This window comes from Cynocephalus volans, chromosome 12 (genome assembly GCF_027409185.1).
Source record: "Cynocephalus volans isolate mCynVol1 chromosome 12, mCynVol1.pri, whole genome shotgun sequence".
Taxonomy (NCBI): Eukaryota; Metazoa; Chordata; class Mammalia; order Dermoptera; family Cynocephalidae; genus Cynocephalus; species Cynocephalus volans.
The window spans coordinates 62,553,917-62,571,033 of record NC_084471.1 but is presented as its reverse complement, the minus strand read 5'-3'; the positions used below and the strand labels follow the sequence as shown (position 1 = coordinate 62,571,033).

The following is a 17,117-nucleotide window of genomic DNA, read 5'->3' as shown; positions in this document are numbered from 1 at the left end:
CCTCCTCTTGTAGTAGAGAGTGGCTTAGACTGCCTATTATGCTATGAATGTCTGTCTACATCTTAGTACGCCCTCTTCCCCAGGAAACACAGCAGAGGCCACACAGAGTACAACAGCATTTAATAGTCAGAACAGTTGTACAGTTTACAGTCAGCCACAGAAGCTGTGTTGGAGGACAGGACCCAATCCTTCCCCATACCAGGCAAAGCAGTATTGGACATAAGCTGGCATGTGGCTGGGCCCACATCCTCATCCCCTGGATCTGAGGGGAGACCACCATCTAATCCCCCAGCTACCACTGTATTCATCAGGGAGGAGTGTGAACCCCACATGCAAGAAGAACCCTTGCCCCCAGTGTCAAATGGGATGGGGAAGCAAGAGTTATAATGAAAGGGAAACCCTATGTAAGCTGTTTGCAGAGTTCAGAGGGGTGGGGTTTACCCCTGTTCTCCATCTCCCAAAAGTGCTCACTTTCCCAGCTTCTTCATACGTTCATCAATGCTAGCAAAGTTCCCCTCAACTGTGGCCAAGTTTTCACGCACGGTTGTCTGCACCTAGAAAGTGGTAAAGAGAGGTTTTACCCTTTTTCAGGTCCAGGTACTCACCTGGATAAGGACCTGAAGAAATTCTCTCAGAGAAAACAAAAAAGAAATGGTAACACAGCTTACAGGCCCCAGAGGGGGGATGTTTACAGCAGCAGTTATCAAACTATCTTTGGAGTACCATGGCCCTAGCTCAGGCTCTTCCAAACAGGTCTCATAAGAATTCCCTCCTGACTCCAGAACAGTTCTTTTATATGTTTTATGTAATAAGAACCAAATAAGATTTGGCTGAGATAAGGGTTTCACTGGTTCAAAATTTTAGGAAACTGCTCTAGAGGAAAAGAATATTATACCAAGTACTTTATATATATTTTCATTTATCTTGATGGTCCTGTGATGCTGGTCTTTCAACTTTAATGCTCCCTCCAGCACTGAGAACAGTGCCTCCAACAGAAATTGAGGACTTGCTATGGCCGGGCATTGCGAAAGGAATGAATGAAAAAGGTGAGGCTCACTGTTCAGGGTCAGAAAACAAGTGGCAGAACCATATTGGAGACTGGCTCCTGATTTCAAAAGCAATATTCTTTCCAGTGTACTATGCTCAGGAGTATCTGGATGAGAACCCCAGGGAGGGTAAAACTAAGCTGAAACTCCAGAGTGAAAGAGTAAGCCTTATAAGAAAAAACGTTCAGTATTAACAATTTACCCATGTTATTTCACCTGATCCACATAACTTTGAGGGAGATATAATTTTCCAAGAGGAAAGATGGAGGCTCACAGATTAAATAAGTTGTCAAAGGTCTACAACCATTGAGAAACAGTACGGAGACTCAGACCAGCCCCTGCCACACCGTGCTACAAACGGGCTAAGACAGAACCCTATGAGAAAAAGCTGGAGAATATAGTCTGTACGTGCTGGAGAAAGGAGATAGATCAAAGGGGCACACACCTGGGTTAAGAGGATGGCATTGTCCTTGAGGGAACTAGCAATCATCTGCTGGGTGGTATCCAAGTGTGTCAGGAGCTGACTAAACTGCATGGCTACAGAAGAAAGAAAAATGCAGCTGAAACTAGAATTGAGGGAGGGGAACAAAATTTGCCCACTTTTCAATTCCTCTTAGCACCCCTGGCAGCTGGGCTCCCACCTTGCTCATGCAACTGCTTGATGGTGACCAGTCTCTGCACCAGCTCAGGAAGGGTGGAAGCAATGGGGCTCCAGCGCTGTATGGTTTCATATAGCTGGTGCACCTGAAGGGACACGGCAGGGCATAGAGGGGAAGGCTGAGGCAGCCACTGAAGGATGCACTGACTGCTACTTCACTAGAGTGGGGAAAAGAATCAACTAGGCAGAGGGAAGCACTGCCCTGACTTTCTCAGCTGATAAGAGCTTATGAAGACAGGGACCTGAGGATTCATGCTTTGGTATTACCACTCGGAAAACCTGAGGGAGCGGAAATGGGTGTGAAGATGGGGGAGGTGTCTCTGACCTTGCTTTGTGTATCTGCATCCTCTACAGAAGCTTTATGCTTGGCAATTTCATTCACCTTTCCCAGGACACTCTGAAAGAACAGATTTTAAGTTGCTAGTGAAGGCATCTAGGACTTCCGAAGTCCCAAGCTGCCCATAATCCAATTTGTCCTCCATTTAATACCTGTAGCCTAGCTTCCACTTGATCCAAAACTGCAAGATCCAGGGCGCTCACCTTTGCTTGCAACAGTTCTACTGTCTCCTGGGGGTGGGGGTTGGGACAAACGTCACAAAGGGGAAAGGAGCAGCCTAAGGAAGAGACTGCCTATATTCCACTAAAGTTAAAGTAATTCTCAAAGCAAACCCAATCCCAATATCCCCTCTGTTATCCAAATACTCCTGTTCTTTCCAAACTCACCATAAGACAGGATCCCTGTAGACCTGCAGAAAGGGGATTCTGGTGGGAAAGTGAGGAAAGAAATCAGTAGTCCTTATACCTCCATGTGATTACCACCTTCTCCCATCCTTCCTGATTCTAGCTGACAGGCCCACTGGTTGCTCCCCATAACTGAAACCCTTTCCTGACTCCTCCCAGGCTTGTATGGAATGCTGTGGACCTTAGGACTCAGGGTGCAGGATCTGAGGCTCAAACTAAGTATTGGACAGCTGACCTGAGCATCCTGATCACAGCGTACAGTCGCCTCCAGCTCTGTCAGGCGCTTCTCAAGTTCTGCAACCTAGGGGGAAGGAGGAGGTGAGATTTGCCATCCACCTCCCTGATGCTACAGTGGGTGAAATAAGATCCTGCTCTTCTCTGCTTGCCACTCACCTCCACCCCCACCCCAAGGAACTCCTTCCACTGGAACACATCTCCAGCCACAATCTTAAAATCCTAACTGAAAGTAGATGGGTGAGGGAAACATGGAGAATGAGACACCAAGAATCAGAAGCTTTCCTTCCCAGCACCCTAATCCCAGGTCTGATCCCTTGAAGGGAGGCAGGAAAATCTCTAGGACCATGTATCCCCTAGCCTCCCAACCAACACTATATACATACTTTGGCAGCTTGAGAGAACTTGTCCTGCTCAGGCCGAGAATGTAGTTCATAAGTGACAAGGCTGCTATCTGGGGGGGTCCCACTGGTGCTCTTTCCCCCTGTACCCCCTTTGCTGTTCTTTGTTGCTTCCAGCTGCAGCAGTAGGCGCCTGGGACAGGAGAACAAGTAATAATAGTATGATTTGAAGGATGAGGGACAATCACACTCTCTCTTTTGCCTCACAGTCAGCATTAAGGAATAGCTAGGCTACCTTTCTCCTTAGTATCCCTGTCAGTAGCAGGCTGAGTCCCTCCACAACCCCAATCAGCAATGATTTTCCAACAGAGTAGGGCACCTACTTAGCCAGAGCTCCATCGGGGTCAGTAAGGTTGATAGCAGCATCTGGTCCCAGAAGCTTCTCCAGGTGGGAAGCAACCAGCTGCTGCTTCAGGGCTGCCAGCTGTTTAGCCAGCACCACAGGGGTCAGCTTTTCCTCAGTGGCTGACTCCTTCACTGTTGTCTGGTGTGAAAAGAGGAAGATAGTGAGGGGTGGCAAGAATGCATCAAGAAAAAAAAAAAATTAGATCATGACCCTTAAGGACAGTTGTAGCTGACAGTCACTGGGATGGTTTTTAGCATATTAGACTTCCCACCTGTAATGTCAAATGCAGATTCATGTGTATTACTAAACTCTGGAAACCTTAGTCCCCTTATCCAGGAGCTTAGGGAATCTTTCTCCTCCTCCTGAGAGGTCCTCCTTTGCTAGGTAAGTCACAGCAGAAAGGGGAGAAAAGACTTTATTGTTACCTTGATTTTCTCAACTTCAGTTGTCAGCTCTTGGACTTCATGCAGTAGTCGCTGGTACTTTTGCTGGGGTGTCTCCTTCACTCCCAGACCCTCTCCAAGCTAGGGAACAAGCACAGAGGGTGATGTTACACCTCTCATTACAGGGAACCTCAAGAATTTATCCAAACCCTGGGCCTAACTCATAAGGGTATCGTAACCAACTCACAATACTCTGATAAAGAAGAACTGGAGATAGCCAGAGGCCTGGAGACTCTCCAAAGCAAACAGCAGGGGGCAGAGCATCCTCAACTGCATCCTGCTGGGTTCCTCAGGACCCCTAACCAGAGAAACTCAGAATCCTGGCTGTATCCCTTGACCTCCCTCCTAAATGCCTGCTAGATAGGATTACCACTCCATTCCCATCAACACACACGCAACAAACCATTTCATATTCTCCAGATTCATATCCTGTCCTCTTGGTTTTTCCAATACGGTCTGAGAAATCTGCCAAGAAAAGAAGATGAAACTGAGGGCCTGATCTAGGCTCAGGGCAGTCATGGTCTCAGGTAACTGTGAGGGTTTCCACAAGAGATCTTCATGACAGACTCTTTCCCCAGAGCAAAAGTCTCGACTAAGACCTGAGGACAGAAAACCACTTCTCATGCTTGCCCTCCAGGCTCCCTGGCCCCAGCTCCCCACCTCCCCTTCCAGCCTAGTCTTACCAAGTCCCTTTGTTCCCACTCTCTTGTCCTTGAACTTGTCATAGGCAGCATTGGGATTGACAATGATGTGCTCCACACTTGTGCTCGTCAACTCCTCCTGCAGGAATAGGTAGTTCAGGCCAGGGGCTGACTCACTCCTACTCTAGAACTTCCTCTACCCCACAAAATCCCCAAACCATTAGGAGACTAGGCCCTAGTTTTCCAAGGGGAAAGAAGTGTGGCTCCATTCCAAGCTGTCAATGCAGGCTCAACCTAGGAAACTGAAGCTTCCTGGTAAATTTGGAGCCTCTGTTATATAAATATTAACACCCTGATTCAACTGGGAACAGAGGCAGCATAGCCTCCCCACCTACTCTTGTACATAGCCTCCCCATCCCCCCACCTCACCCCTCCCAGTTATTTGGCACACACCATGACTCAAGCAAGAAACCAACCTGACCTCTTTCAACCTCCCCCTTCCAAAAGTAAATCTCCTCGCCCACTGAGCAAGTCATCTTAAAGCTGACCTCCCATCCTTGCTGAAGGGGAAGAGGAGGGAAGGCAGACAATCAGGCCACTAACTCTCAATGTGAATATTAGAACTTTAAACCTGCTGAAGATAAGAGATCAGCTCTTAGATACGAAAGGAAGATTGGCAGAGGGTCTGACCAGGAGCCTGGTTTCCAGACTGCTATGAGGCCAGTGAATGCAGGGGACAGGGAGAACAGGCAAGGGCTTACTGGATTATTTTTTAAGGGACACCTTAGAAGTAACAAACATAAGCAATATCTGCTTGCCAGGAGCACCCTTGGGCAAGGGCCATGTATAAGCCCTGAAATGGAGATAGCTCAGCATCTCTTTACAGAGAAGCTGCAGCACCCTGATTCTTCTGCTGTGCCTCAATCACTGAAGCTCTTCCATAAACAGGGGACACAGGAGAAAGAGTGAAAAAGACTTTACCCAAGAAAGTGAAGCAGAGAGGTTCCCTCCTTATTAGACATCTACTTGCTGTTCAGATTGATTCTAATAACTACACCAAAACTGGGCACTCCTGACTGCATGTCCTTCCTTTCAATTGTCAGAAGCCTGACAGCTCCCAGTAGAGCACTGAAGGAAGGGGGAAGGAGACCCAGGAGTCCATTGGGGATGGCATCTCTACCTTTTGATGGAGGAAGGCAAAATGAGTCGTCTTTTCTTCACCTAAAACAATGGTTCTCAACCCTGTGTTGCCCATTTGAATCACTTAGAAAATGTTAATTAAAAAACCACCAAAAACCAAAAAACATGTGGGCCCATCTCTGTAGATTGACTTAATTGTTCTGGGGTAGAGCCAGCTACCCAGGTGATTCTAATCTGCACCAGGACTGAGAACCTCTGCCTGTGTGTGGGTATGTAGGGAGGCGGGGAAGGGGAGGAATGGGGGACACCATAGAAAAAAAGCTGCAGATATAAGGTAGCTCCATCCTTCATCTCTGTTCTGCTATTAGAGAAGAAATCAGTGTGGGTAGCAACTTTAAAAGTGATGGAGGAGAGGGATAGGGAGAAAGTATCAATTTTGATCTTTACCTCTTCAGGGAATTGCTAGGCAGAGGGGCAACAGCTAGAGATCAAGAGAAAATGAAAGGGCTCAATGTATCATATGCAAGTGCCTGGGGGAAGAGACATTTGAGTCCCAAATGATTCTCTCTTTAACTTTCTCTGAAAGGTTACAGCCAGAACACCCACTGGCCAAATAGCTGAGTGGTCTGTGGCCTCTATAAACTGTTGGTTTTAGAAGGGCTCAGGCTCAGGACAGACAACCATCTTCTTCTAAGTTCACACTCGAGAATATGCCATGTCTCCCTGTGAAAGCAGCAATCATGGCCAATGAGGTAGAAATCCTTTTTAAAAAAACTCTTAAAAAAGAGGAATGGTGGGCTAGCTGGATAGTTCAGTTGGTTAGAGTGTGGTCCTGATATTACCAAGGTCCAGGATTCAAGCCCTGTACTGATTAGCCATGGGGGAGGGGAGAGGAATGGGAGGCAAAATCCACATACCAAGGAAAGAAATTAATCATAGCTACCATATGCTAAGTCCTTTTTACGGGTGGGCACTATGCAGATGAGAACCTACTTTCTTATTTAAGTTTCTAGGTAGGGAAAGGAGGGAGTAAAAAAAGGGTCAAGACTCAGAAGGTGAGTCTCAGAGGTTCTGGACAGTCACAGGAAAGAGAGCACTTTCATCCCACTATTCCCTGCTGCAGCAACATGTCCTGGGCCAGGAGGGCTGCCTAACATTGGCATCCTCTTGGAGCCTCTCCATGGCTGTGGCCCCAGGAGACTCAGGTAGGCAGCATACTCTAGTCCTCTAGTGGCACCTATTCTGCCAGTGTCATGAAGATCTGGGGCATGGGTTAGGGGCAGTGCCATTACAGTGACTTGTGAGATAAGAAAAGGTTGTCAGCTGGGTAAGGGACTGAATAGAGGGATGAAAGATTTAGTTGAGACAAAAAGAGAAACAACTGCCCATCATAGCACGCCCCATTAAAAAGCAGATGAAAGGTCAGGCTTCTTACCAGCTCCTTGTGGTTTCCCCAGAGGTGAGAAAATCAAAAGAGTTAAAAGGAAAGGGAGTGGGGGAATGGGAATGAGGGAGGGAAAAAAAAGACAAAATTGTTATTAGCAAATTGTCACATGCACTACATGACAGTCTTCAAACACACTGCACCACAGGGCCCCAGGGGAGCCTAGCAAAATTTAGGGGCCGAGAAATTTCAGCTGGGGTCACCACATACCCCAAGTGAAAGAAGAGCATGAGACCCTTTCCTCTCTGGTGGTGAGGATGTCATGAAGCTTTGCCATTAATAGCAGCAATTCAGGATCATCTGAGAACTAGGAGTTAGATGTTACAAGCTAGTGGCATGGAACAGGAAAGTGTAGGAAGAGAAGGCTGAGGTGGAGGGGAAGCTGTAGAAATGGCAAAATATGAAGCAGAGATTATGGAGATTCTGAGGACCTGTAGCTGACCGAAGGTCCATAATTTTCAAGGGGGAAGTTCCCCTTTCTAATTCATGGCCCAAGTCTTCTTGTCTCCTGGTTTCTCTATTGGTGAAGAATTAGACATGTGGATGGCAGAATCAGTCACAATGAGGGTGCTCATGTCAATGGTCTGATATGACTTTAGGTTAGGAGGAACAAAATATGTCAGGTACAGATGGTGAGTTTAAACAAACATGAAGTACCTAACTGCAGCCCTGTTCTCATTTCTTGCTGCCAGAGGAGAGGCAGGTCAAATCCTGGTCCCTCGCGCAGCCTGGCATGTTTGTATTCATCTTGAGTTGTTGGTAACTCACTCTGCAGCTCTAAGGGATCCAGGGCAATTCTGCCATGATGTGCTAGCACAGAGTCCAGAGGACACCAAGATTCACAGCTACCAGCCCATGTGCAGAACATGTTTCTTCAACTCTCTGTTCACAAGATTCACAGGGGCTGGAGGGTGGACAAGGTGGAAGAGTGAGAGTATTTCAAAGAGGCCTATATTAGTTGAGGCCACATAGATAGAGCTCCCACTTCCAGGCAAGACTGGTTTAGAACTGCCAGAAGGGGAAATCTAGCTGTATGCCCTGACTTTCCAGGAGCTCTGATGATGGGCAGATGGAAGTGTGGAGGATTGAGGATGGTTATGTGTATATGAAAATGCACGGTGGGATAGACAAGTCCTTAATGCTCCAAGATTTCCACCAGGTACACCTGACCCTCAACTTCTCCATTCCCTGGCCAATGCTAAGGTCCAGCCAGGACTCCTTTCAGCCCAGGGAAGAGGTAGCTCCAGGTCCTGTGGTCTAGGCTGGGATGCCTCTACACAGAGTGGGTGTAAGCACTCACAGGTGCACACACTGAGAACACATGAGGGAAGTAAATGCACTATACCTTTCTCTGACTTGTCCCACCAGGCTAAAACCAGCCTGGGAGAAACTCAAGGAGAGAGAGAGGACAATGGGCCATAAGCTCAAGTTTGAACTATGAGTAAGGGGCAGAATGGGGGAGGACAGAAAATCAAAGAAAAGGAAAAGTGGTACACTAGTTTGCAAATAGTATATACCACCTCCAGTTCTGTCATATAGTGGGTTGAGGGATCATGTGATTTTAGGTATAGTTCCTGTTACTTGGAGTAGTAACAGTTACCATGGAAACCTAGTACACCACAGTCACATTAATTGGAAAATTCCAAGTGACCTGATCCTGGGTACCAGCTTACCTGGTACATGGCTCCCAGCCCCAGGGCTATTTGGCTAAGTGACTGTGCCTCAGAGGACAAGACTTGAGGTTCTAAATGAGAGAAAGGAGGTGGCCACTGCTGCTTTCTGAGCCTGTTCACGCTCTATGCCAACATTACAGCCAGGGGGACTTCAGAACCATGATGACAAGGAAGATGGATAGAGCTATAGAATAAAACTGTCCAGGATGGGCCAACGTAATGCTGACCATTCATCCATTTCTAAAGGAGGGGTGCAGAAACAGAAAGACTTACACAAGCACAAATAACCTAAATTACCTTAAGACTGCATATTAACACGTCCTTTTCATCCCATTTGCATTTCTCTGAAGGCTTAGCATAAGGAAATATTAAAATGAGTTTTTTCCAGGGATAATCCATCTACAGCCAAGAAGTGAGAACTGTGGCTGTCCCCCTTGTTCTCCATCCTTGTCTAGAATGACTAAAAGTCATCTCAGTCTGAGGAGAAAGGCAACCTTCTTCTAACTCCAGCCCCTACATGCCTCATGTTCAAAAGCATTCATAGCCTCCATGTTTCTATCCCATCCTCCACTTGACAGTTTTATTCTGCAGACCTCACAAGGGGAAGAGACAATGATTCATGGATCATAGTTGTGTTTCTAAACCTTGATTAATGATCTTTAAACATAAAGCCATCAGGCCCCTCAGTGACCCGGCTAGGGACTCACTGGAATTTAAAACAATTAGCTAACACAATAGCTGTGGCAGAGCATTGCATGCAAGACAGCAGATGAGAAAACCATGCAGAGAAGAAGCATTGAATGGTCTTACTTGTGCAAACTAGTGTCCAGGCAAGGTGGTGAGGAGGGAGGATGGGGGAAGCATTAGGAAAAACTCAGGTAAGTTCAAGTGTGCCAACAGTCAATGAACACAATCAAGCATACTCTATGATACTCTAAACTGTGAGGAAGAGAACCTACTATTTCTCATTTCAGGCTGGTGGAGTGTCCAGCAGTATTTACCTTTTGGAGGATTGAAACCTCTGCCAGGGCCCAACCAAACTATAGCTAGGTCATTTTTTTCCCTATTTACATGGCAATGGGGGTAGTTATGCCACAGAGGGAGAAACTAAATCCTATTTCTCATGAGGTTTTCTTAATTTATTCCCCTTGCTCTGGCAGTTCAAAAGCCATGAGCAGAGTGCCTCACTGACCCAAGGCAGGCTGTGTGCCCATGGGGAGGGAATTCCATTTGGGAATTAACTTTCCTAACAAGACATTTTTTAAAGTCTCCAAACAAGCCCATTGCCCAATCAACCTGGGTGTCTGAAATGCAGAGAAATCATCCCAGATGGAGGAGGAAAGGGCTAGTCTGTGGTTTTTTTGGTCCATTCCTGTTTTAGAATATTTTATTTCCTGCTAAAATTGTTTTAAAGAGATAGTAGAAAAAGTGGTATCATCTGTAGCAAAATGTAAATCTCCTACTATCCTCCCCACTATGGGAACTGCAAAACTTTTGTGTTTAAGTTAAACTAGCAATTAAGATCTTTATGGGATATCAGAGAACACTATTTCCTTCAATAGCCCCATTTCTTCCACAGTGGAGAAATCAGAGGAAGGCAGTTAAAGGACAGTGAGGGTCAACACTACGTGGCTATTCCTTCAAATAAAAATCTAGAGTTCAGATCCCTGTACTGGTCAGCCCCAAAATAAAAAATATAAAAATAAAAAATGTGGAGACTCTCTGAAAGATTCCAGAAGAAGTTGGTCATATTTGTTTTCTCCAGGGAAGAGAACTGAGTGATGGCAGGCAAGGATGGGTGAGAGACTTTTCACTACACAGTCTTGAGTCTTTTGATCTATGTGCATATATTATCTATTTTAAAAACTAATAAAAAATTAAAGTTAAAAATAACCTGGAGACTAAGGCAGAGAATGATGTTGCCAGGGGTTAAGAAGGTGACTGAAAACCTCATGGTTCAGCCACAAGAGTGGTGACCATGCATTGTCACCTGTGCTAGGTCTTGGGCGGGTAGGTGACAAAGGGACAGGCAGGTAGGCTGCTAGTGAGAATCCAGGCCTCCTGGACACAAAGTCTCTGGATTGTGTAAGTATACAACTCACTGCTCCTCAAGTCACACATTCACATCAGTATTAAAAGCAGCAGCAGAGCCATTTCTTAGCCAACTTCCCAAAAGCTACTCTCCTAAGGCCCATAGGGATGTGCAGAGGCCAGAGACATTAACTGACATAAGGAAACATCTCAGCTCCAAGGGCTCCTGAAGAGGCTGAAGGTCTCCCCACTCCACTCACTCCTCCCTAGTAACGGAGAGTCACTTAGCTGAGCTGTAAGTGATGCAGGCAACTTGACTCCTTGTCTTGACCATCAAGCTCCCATGTACTTCTATACCGGCATCCTGGGCAACATGCCACAGGAAACAAACAATCATGGTATCCTCTCCCCATCAGCTCCTCCACTAGAGGCTACCAAAATAGGCTGCTCAGGGAAAAATAGCCAATCAGAGATGCACATTTAGGTTCTTCCATGCCTGGAATGGGTATCATCTTTTTATTAAGGGATAGCCCAGTACTTTCAAAAGGAAAATTACAACGTATTTTTTTTGTTTGGAAAGGGGATTGCTGTGATACTTCCCATTTGTATTACAGTCAGTGACAAAGGGACAGAGTTCTATTCATTACCTCATCACCATGAAGGCTTGATATTTCATAGGCAGAGGCCTAGACCTGAGTTGAACCATCTCTGAACTATGGTAATACAATAAAGTCCTCAGCATATATACTCCTACCCTGTGGACAGAGTCAGCTTCCTACTAAGATACCTCTTGAAGTGACAGGTGCACACCCAGCAACATCATCATCTGCATTATCTCCAGATACTCAAGCTTGCGAGACAGACTGACATGCCAGCAAATACAGAAGCCACAAGGAACACACCACTGAGAGAGGGGACGGGGAAGTTGTGTTCCCCATGATGTAAGAACCACTTCCACATGGGAAAATCAGGTAAGGAATAAGTGAGTATGCCAAGCCATACATTATAAGCCAGCAACAAGCATTCTCCAGAAACAGCCCCAAAGACATAGCCACAGGACTTACAGACACGCATACTGAGCCTGTTCCCAATATGGATGACTATTGGTCACACCTTTACTGAGATCTCAAACCATCAATGTGACCCGAGCCCAGTTTTCTTTGGAAAAAATAAAACCTAAAACACACCCTATAAGACATGCTAATATAACTTTGTCCCCCTTGGCATCGGCACTTACATACAGAGTTTTTACTATGTTGATTTCCATTCACTCAATTTTTTTTTTTTTTTCTTTCATATGTTTCCTATACGTATCCTAATTCCTCCATTAGCGGACTCCTTGCGGGCAGGGATATTTCTTCCTCTGTACTGCACAAAAATCAATACAGAATGAACACATTCAATAAACAATGCCAAATAGTTCCCCTCAGGGTCCACAATTTAATTTTTACTACTCAGAGTTCTTGGATCTGAAAGTGCTACCATGGCCTCTCCTCTGATGACAGAAAGATTTATGTTCTTCCTCAAATTTATTTTGCTCTGACCAGGTCTTTTGTCTTTCTAAAATCTCCAAATCATTTTCTTATTCCTTGCCCAATGGATACTGAATATTTATATAAAAAGGTATTTCTCTACACTTCAAAGTCTAGTTCTTGGTAGAATACTAATGAATATATACTGAATGAAATAGTTTATGAAATAGAAGGCCTACTTCCTAACCTCAAGCAGTTTATTTTAAGTGCTCAGGATTCATGATTCATTACCATGGATTAGAATCCAGGGGCTTAACTAAGTCATTAGCCGCAAATCTAAGTGTTCTGAGATATTTCAATTTTATTTAAAAGGATATTAGGCCGAGCCCGTGGCGCACTCGGGAGAGTGCGACGCTGGGAGCACGGCGACGCTCCCGCCACGGGTTCGGTACCGGTCACGAAAAAGACAAAAAAAAAAAAAAAAAAAAATTAAAAGGATATTGTTAGTTGTAATTCCACTGATCTGACTCTCTGTCCTTCATTGCTCATAGGTGGCTACTGGCCCAGCAAGGCCTTTGAAAGGCCTACAACCTACATACCACCCAGGCTGGGGTTGGCATACTCGCTTATTGCTGTGGCTCGCCAGAGAAGGGAAAGAGCCTGTCTAGAGGAGAGAGATCAGGGTCCAGAAGAATCCTGAGGCAGCACACAGTCTTACCGCATCAAACTCCGCTTGATCATCCTCAGGTAGGTCGCTGGTTTCATAAACATCTGGCTCGTTCCTGGCCTGCAGGTAGAAGCAGTGACCACCCAACCTCACTATCCAGCACCATCAACACTCCTTACCCCACTCCAATTGAAGAAGCTAAGGGAGAAGGCAGGCTATGATGCCAAGATTCTGTCCTTTGTCCTCCACCTGCCCTGTGAACAGCATGTCAGTTGCCGTGTCTCAGAGGGGTGGGGATGCAGTGGGGACAACTGGGACCTGAAGTTAAACAGGGAGTGTAAGTGATAATAAAGATGTCACCCTGACTCTGGAGGAGGGCTGGTCTTTGGCAATCATTACATCAGAAGTAGGTAAAGGCTATCCTCCAATTAGGCCCTATACACCACTACCCCAGCACAAGGGTTGAGAGTGACTCAAGGCCTTAGTACCCAAGGCCCTATGTCCTCACTTCCACCCTGAGAATGCAGGCAGGGGAGCACAACAGGAGGGTATACGCCAGCATGTGCATGGGGAAGGGGGGACACAGGTTCCCAGAAGGACAGAGTTCCCCATCTGGCACAAGAAGGGTTCTGCCACGGTAACCTCTTCCTTGGCAGGATGAAGGCCATCACCAGTGGCCTGGTGTGTGTTTGGGGTAGGGATGGGGGGCTTATGGGGAGATTTAGGGCAGCACGGGTGGCGTTGACACGGATGGTACAAACACGGGCACAAGTGGTAAGCGCCCAGAGACGATTTCTGGGCCGAGAAACCGGCGAATGCAGGAAAGGGGGCCTGGTGCGCCGTCCGACCAGCCAGCCCAGTCGGGTCAGAGGAGTCCGAAAGGTGCGGCGGCCGGTCGGGGAGCGAGCAGCGGGGGCCCTGGGGCGGAGGAGGGCCTGCAGGCGGGAGGGGTGGTGGGTTAGTTTCTGTTGGGGGTCCTCGGGAGGTCGGGGGCGCGGTCCTGGGGAACCAGGGCCGGCCCTGTACTCACAATGCCGGGAAGGTCGGCGTATTTAGGGTCCGCCATGGCGGCGGCGAGGCGGGACTGGGGGACCGGGGCCTCGGTGGAGCCGGGGCCGGCGTTCGGGTAGGGGAGAGTCTGGGTGCAGGTCCCCAGCTAAAGCGGCAGCAAAGGGAGCGGCAGAGGAGCAGGAAGTCTCGCGACAGTAGAAGCACAGTAGACGGGTAAAGCAAAAGTCGCGAGAACAGCTCTCTACCACACCCCTGGAGAGACAGGGATTGGCGAGAACGAGGCCAGGGAATGAGGTAATGGCAAGGGGACGCCACCGAGGACTGTGGGATGTGTAGTCTTCGTCGACTGGGGCTTGGGCGGGGAACGACAATAACGCGCTTTAGGGAGCTATTTTATCCAACTTATTTTCTTTCATTTTTACATCAAGTCTGTAAAAGAACTTTTATAATTCCTGTCTTGGACTCCCAGAAATTAAATGACCAAATTAAATCACACAGCTAGTCATGCTGTGGTATAGCCATGGCTTCAAAAACAGCAATAACAACAAATAAAATTTAGTAAAGGCTTACTGTACTAGGGTACTTCAAAAATTTCGTGAAAAAATAGAATTAAAAGATAATACGAATCTTTCCATGAACTTTTTGAGGTACCCTCATATGTTAGGAATGGAAAAGTTAAGCAATCTTTTCAAGTTAGGGCTGTCAAATAAAATACAGGACTCCTAGTTAAATTTGAATTTTACATAAACAACTAATAGGTTCTTTTAGTATAGTTATGTTTCATATCACACTTGGGACATACTAACACAAAAAATTTTAAAAGAAATTCAAATTTAACTGGGCATTCTGTTTTTGTTTTTCAAACCTGACAATCTTAAATTCATAAATAGTTAAGTGGTGGCTCCATGTCTGTCTGACCACCTTGTGCTCTTAACCACTTCACTAATAGTTCTCAGAGTTTTTGAATTTCACGGTTCAATAAAAACAATAAACCTTTTGGGGGATAGACACAGTATTGGTAGCTTTTTTTTTTTTTTTTTTTAAAGATGACCAGTAAGGGGATCTTAACCCTCGACTTGGTGTTGTCAGTATCACACTCTCCCAAGTGAGCTAACCGGCCATCCCTATATAGGGATCTGAACCCGTGGCCTTGGTGTTATCAGCACCACACTCTCCAAAGTGAGCCACGAGCCAGTCCAGTATTGGTAGCTTTTTATTTTACCAAGTAAGTATATCACAAATAGAAAACCTACTATCTACTATCACCATAATTACTTGGTAGAAAAGTAGGAAGGACACACTCTCATAATAAAGACAGTCCTTTGAAACTTAACAAATCCAGCTTTATTCTTAACACATTGTTCTTTTGAGGGTGGGGGCATACCTAGTGAATTTCTGTCTCTGACTAGTGACCCTCCATGGACTGGCATTTTGAAACTTCTTCACTAAAGATGCCACCTTGGAGCCCTTGGGGGCCCAAGTTTGGGATGTTTCCCAGAATGTGTCCTGAGCTTGCAGGATGCTGCAACACTTACAAATAGTGCCAAACCAAGTGACGGGAGAGTTCCTGAGTTTGGAACTCATTGTCATTCTCTTTCCTGGCTCTTCCCCAAGCCTCTACCCCTCTTTTTCCAAACTGCCTTTCCATCCAGTTTCTTAAGCTGGACGCTTTTCCTTCAGTTTCCTTAAGATTCAAGGTGGGGTTGAGACATAGGCCCAACGTGGGAAAACCCCTTCAGCTGAGTTCTGAGTGGTTAGGTCCTGTCTGGTCAGGCCATCAGCCTCTCATCCTTGCCCCATAGCATCTAAGTGACCTTAGACACTCATCAATCACTGAGCGGAACCTCCTTCCCCTCTTCCCCTCTCCCCTCATCCTACCCCTCCCTTTGGCTTACAGCTTCAACTCCTGCGGTCCAACTCTGTTGGCCAGCAGAGGCCTATGACGTGGAGAAAAATCAATTCAGTCAGCTTCTCGGTGTTTCTGCCCAGGGGCTGCAGCAGGAGTCTGACCCAAGTGGAGGAAGGACAAGGAGTCTCTGGGCTTGGCTTTTTTTTTTTTTTTTCCGTCGGGGAAGGGGGAGAAGCAGAGAAGAAATGCCTGAGAAAGGGATTGGGTGTTGGGACTCTATCTGAAGGTTACTGGGACAGGAAACACACACATAGGTGCCTAAACCTGCCTGAAACCCAAATCCATGTGTTTGCCCTAGAGGTCCTCTCAAAGCCCCTCTAACCTTACCCACCCCTGTCGTCACCCCTCCACCGCTTTCTGACTCTCATGTGAAAGTAACTCCTGCCCACCTCCATCCCAGACCCAACCCAGGAGGCAAGAATTAGAATTTTATCTGCTTTTGAATTCCAACAGCCCAGAATGGGAATATGTCTTCCCTCAAACTGGGGACCCAGTGTGTATGTTGGGGAGCGAGTAGAGCACACCTTTGTATGAAGAAGGGGAAGGGAATAGCCAGACCCTCCCCTGACACTCCTTCCTGACAATGGGACCTGTACACCACCTCCACAGGGCTACAGGCAGCTGCCCTTGAAGGCTGAGTTGGTTGCGATCTGGCTTGGCGGAGGGGAGGGGCAGGGTTGGGGACAGGGGATGAGAAGTGTGTTCCCAATTTGGAGGAAGGACTGTGACAGGGATGGGGGATGCCCTGGGATAAAGGGAATGGAATCTCTGTTGACACTGTTCCCTAGACAGGCGACAGGCCCACCTCAGTCCCCCTTTTCCTTTCTAGGGGGTAGAGTCTGAGGGAGGGACAAATAGGTCCGGGGTGAGGGAGTGGGATGCAGTGCGTGAATTGGGTGGGGAAGGGGTTTGGTGCGTGAATTGGGTGGGGAAGGGGTTTGGGCAAGGTTATCTGCGAACGTTAGGGGTGAGGGAAGGAGACTAGAAGAGCAGAAAGGTACCACCTTTGGTGGTCGACTTCCAGCCGGTCGCCCCCCGCGGGGGAAGCCCCGCCCCCGCTCCTCCGTCGCGGCCCCGCCCAGGCCCGCAGCGCGGCGCTGCAGCGCGAGGGGCGGAGAGGCAGAGCGCCCAGACAGGACCAGACGCTCAGGTCGCCTGCATCCCGCTGCCGCAGGAGCCCCAAAGCGCTCCCAGGCCCTGCTCCCCAGCCTGAGCCCCAACTCCTTTCTCGGCCCAGATCCCGAGCACCTGTCCGCCGCC

The 17,117-nt window shown here is 47.2% G+C and overlaps 1 protein-coding gene across 1 annotated transcript; it reads right to left on the bottom strand.

Moving 5' to 3' along the window:
- Window positions 1-103: 103 nt before the first annotated feature.
- DCTN2 (dynactin subunit 2) lies at window positions 104-14,156 on the bottom strand. Its single transcript, XM_063074904.1, has 14 exons — window positions 13,968-14,156; window positions 12,989-13,057; window positions 4,553-4,649; window positions 4,273-4,334; window positions 3,852-3,950; window positions 3,404-3,564; window positions 3,066-3,213; window positions 2,681-2,746; window positions 2,428-2,466; window positions 2,194-2,271; window positions 2,030-2,101; window positions 1,688-1,790; window positions 1,492-1,583; window positions 104-554 (listed from the first exon to the last, which is right to left on the bottom strand). Exons 1-14 carry the CDS (start codon window positions 14,001-14,003, stop codon window positions 468-470), a joined length of 1,209 nt encoding a protein of 402 aa, XP_062930974.1. The 5' UTR covers window positions 14,004-14,156; the 3' UTR covers window positions 104-467.
- Between the last annotated feature and the right edge of the window lie 2,961 nt (window positions 14,157-17,117).

Bases quoted from the DNA above. Each gene is read 5' to 3' on its own strand.
- DCTN2 (XM_063074904.1), bottom strand. From the start codon at position 14,003: ATGGCGGACCCTAAATACGCCGACCTTCCCGGCATT. The intron at 4,650-12,988 runs GTAAGACTGTGT...CTATTCCTGCAG, and splicing joins ATCAAGCGGAGTTTGATGCG to GAGGAGTTGACGAGCACAAG. The intron at 3,951-4,272 runs GTTTGTTGCGTG...CTTGTTCCCTAG, and splicing joins AATCTGGAGAATATGAAATG to CTTGGAGAGGGTCTGGGAGT.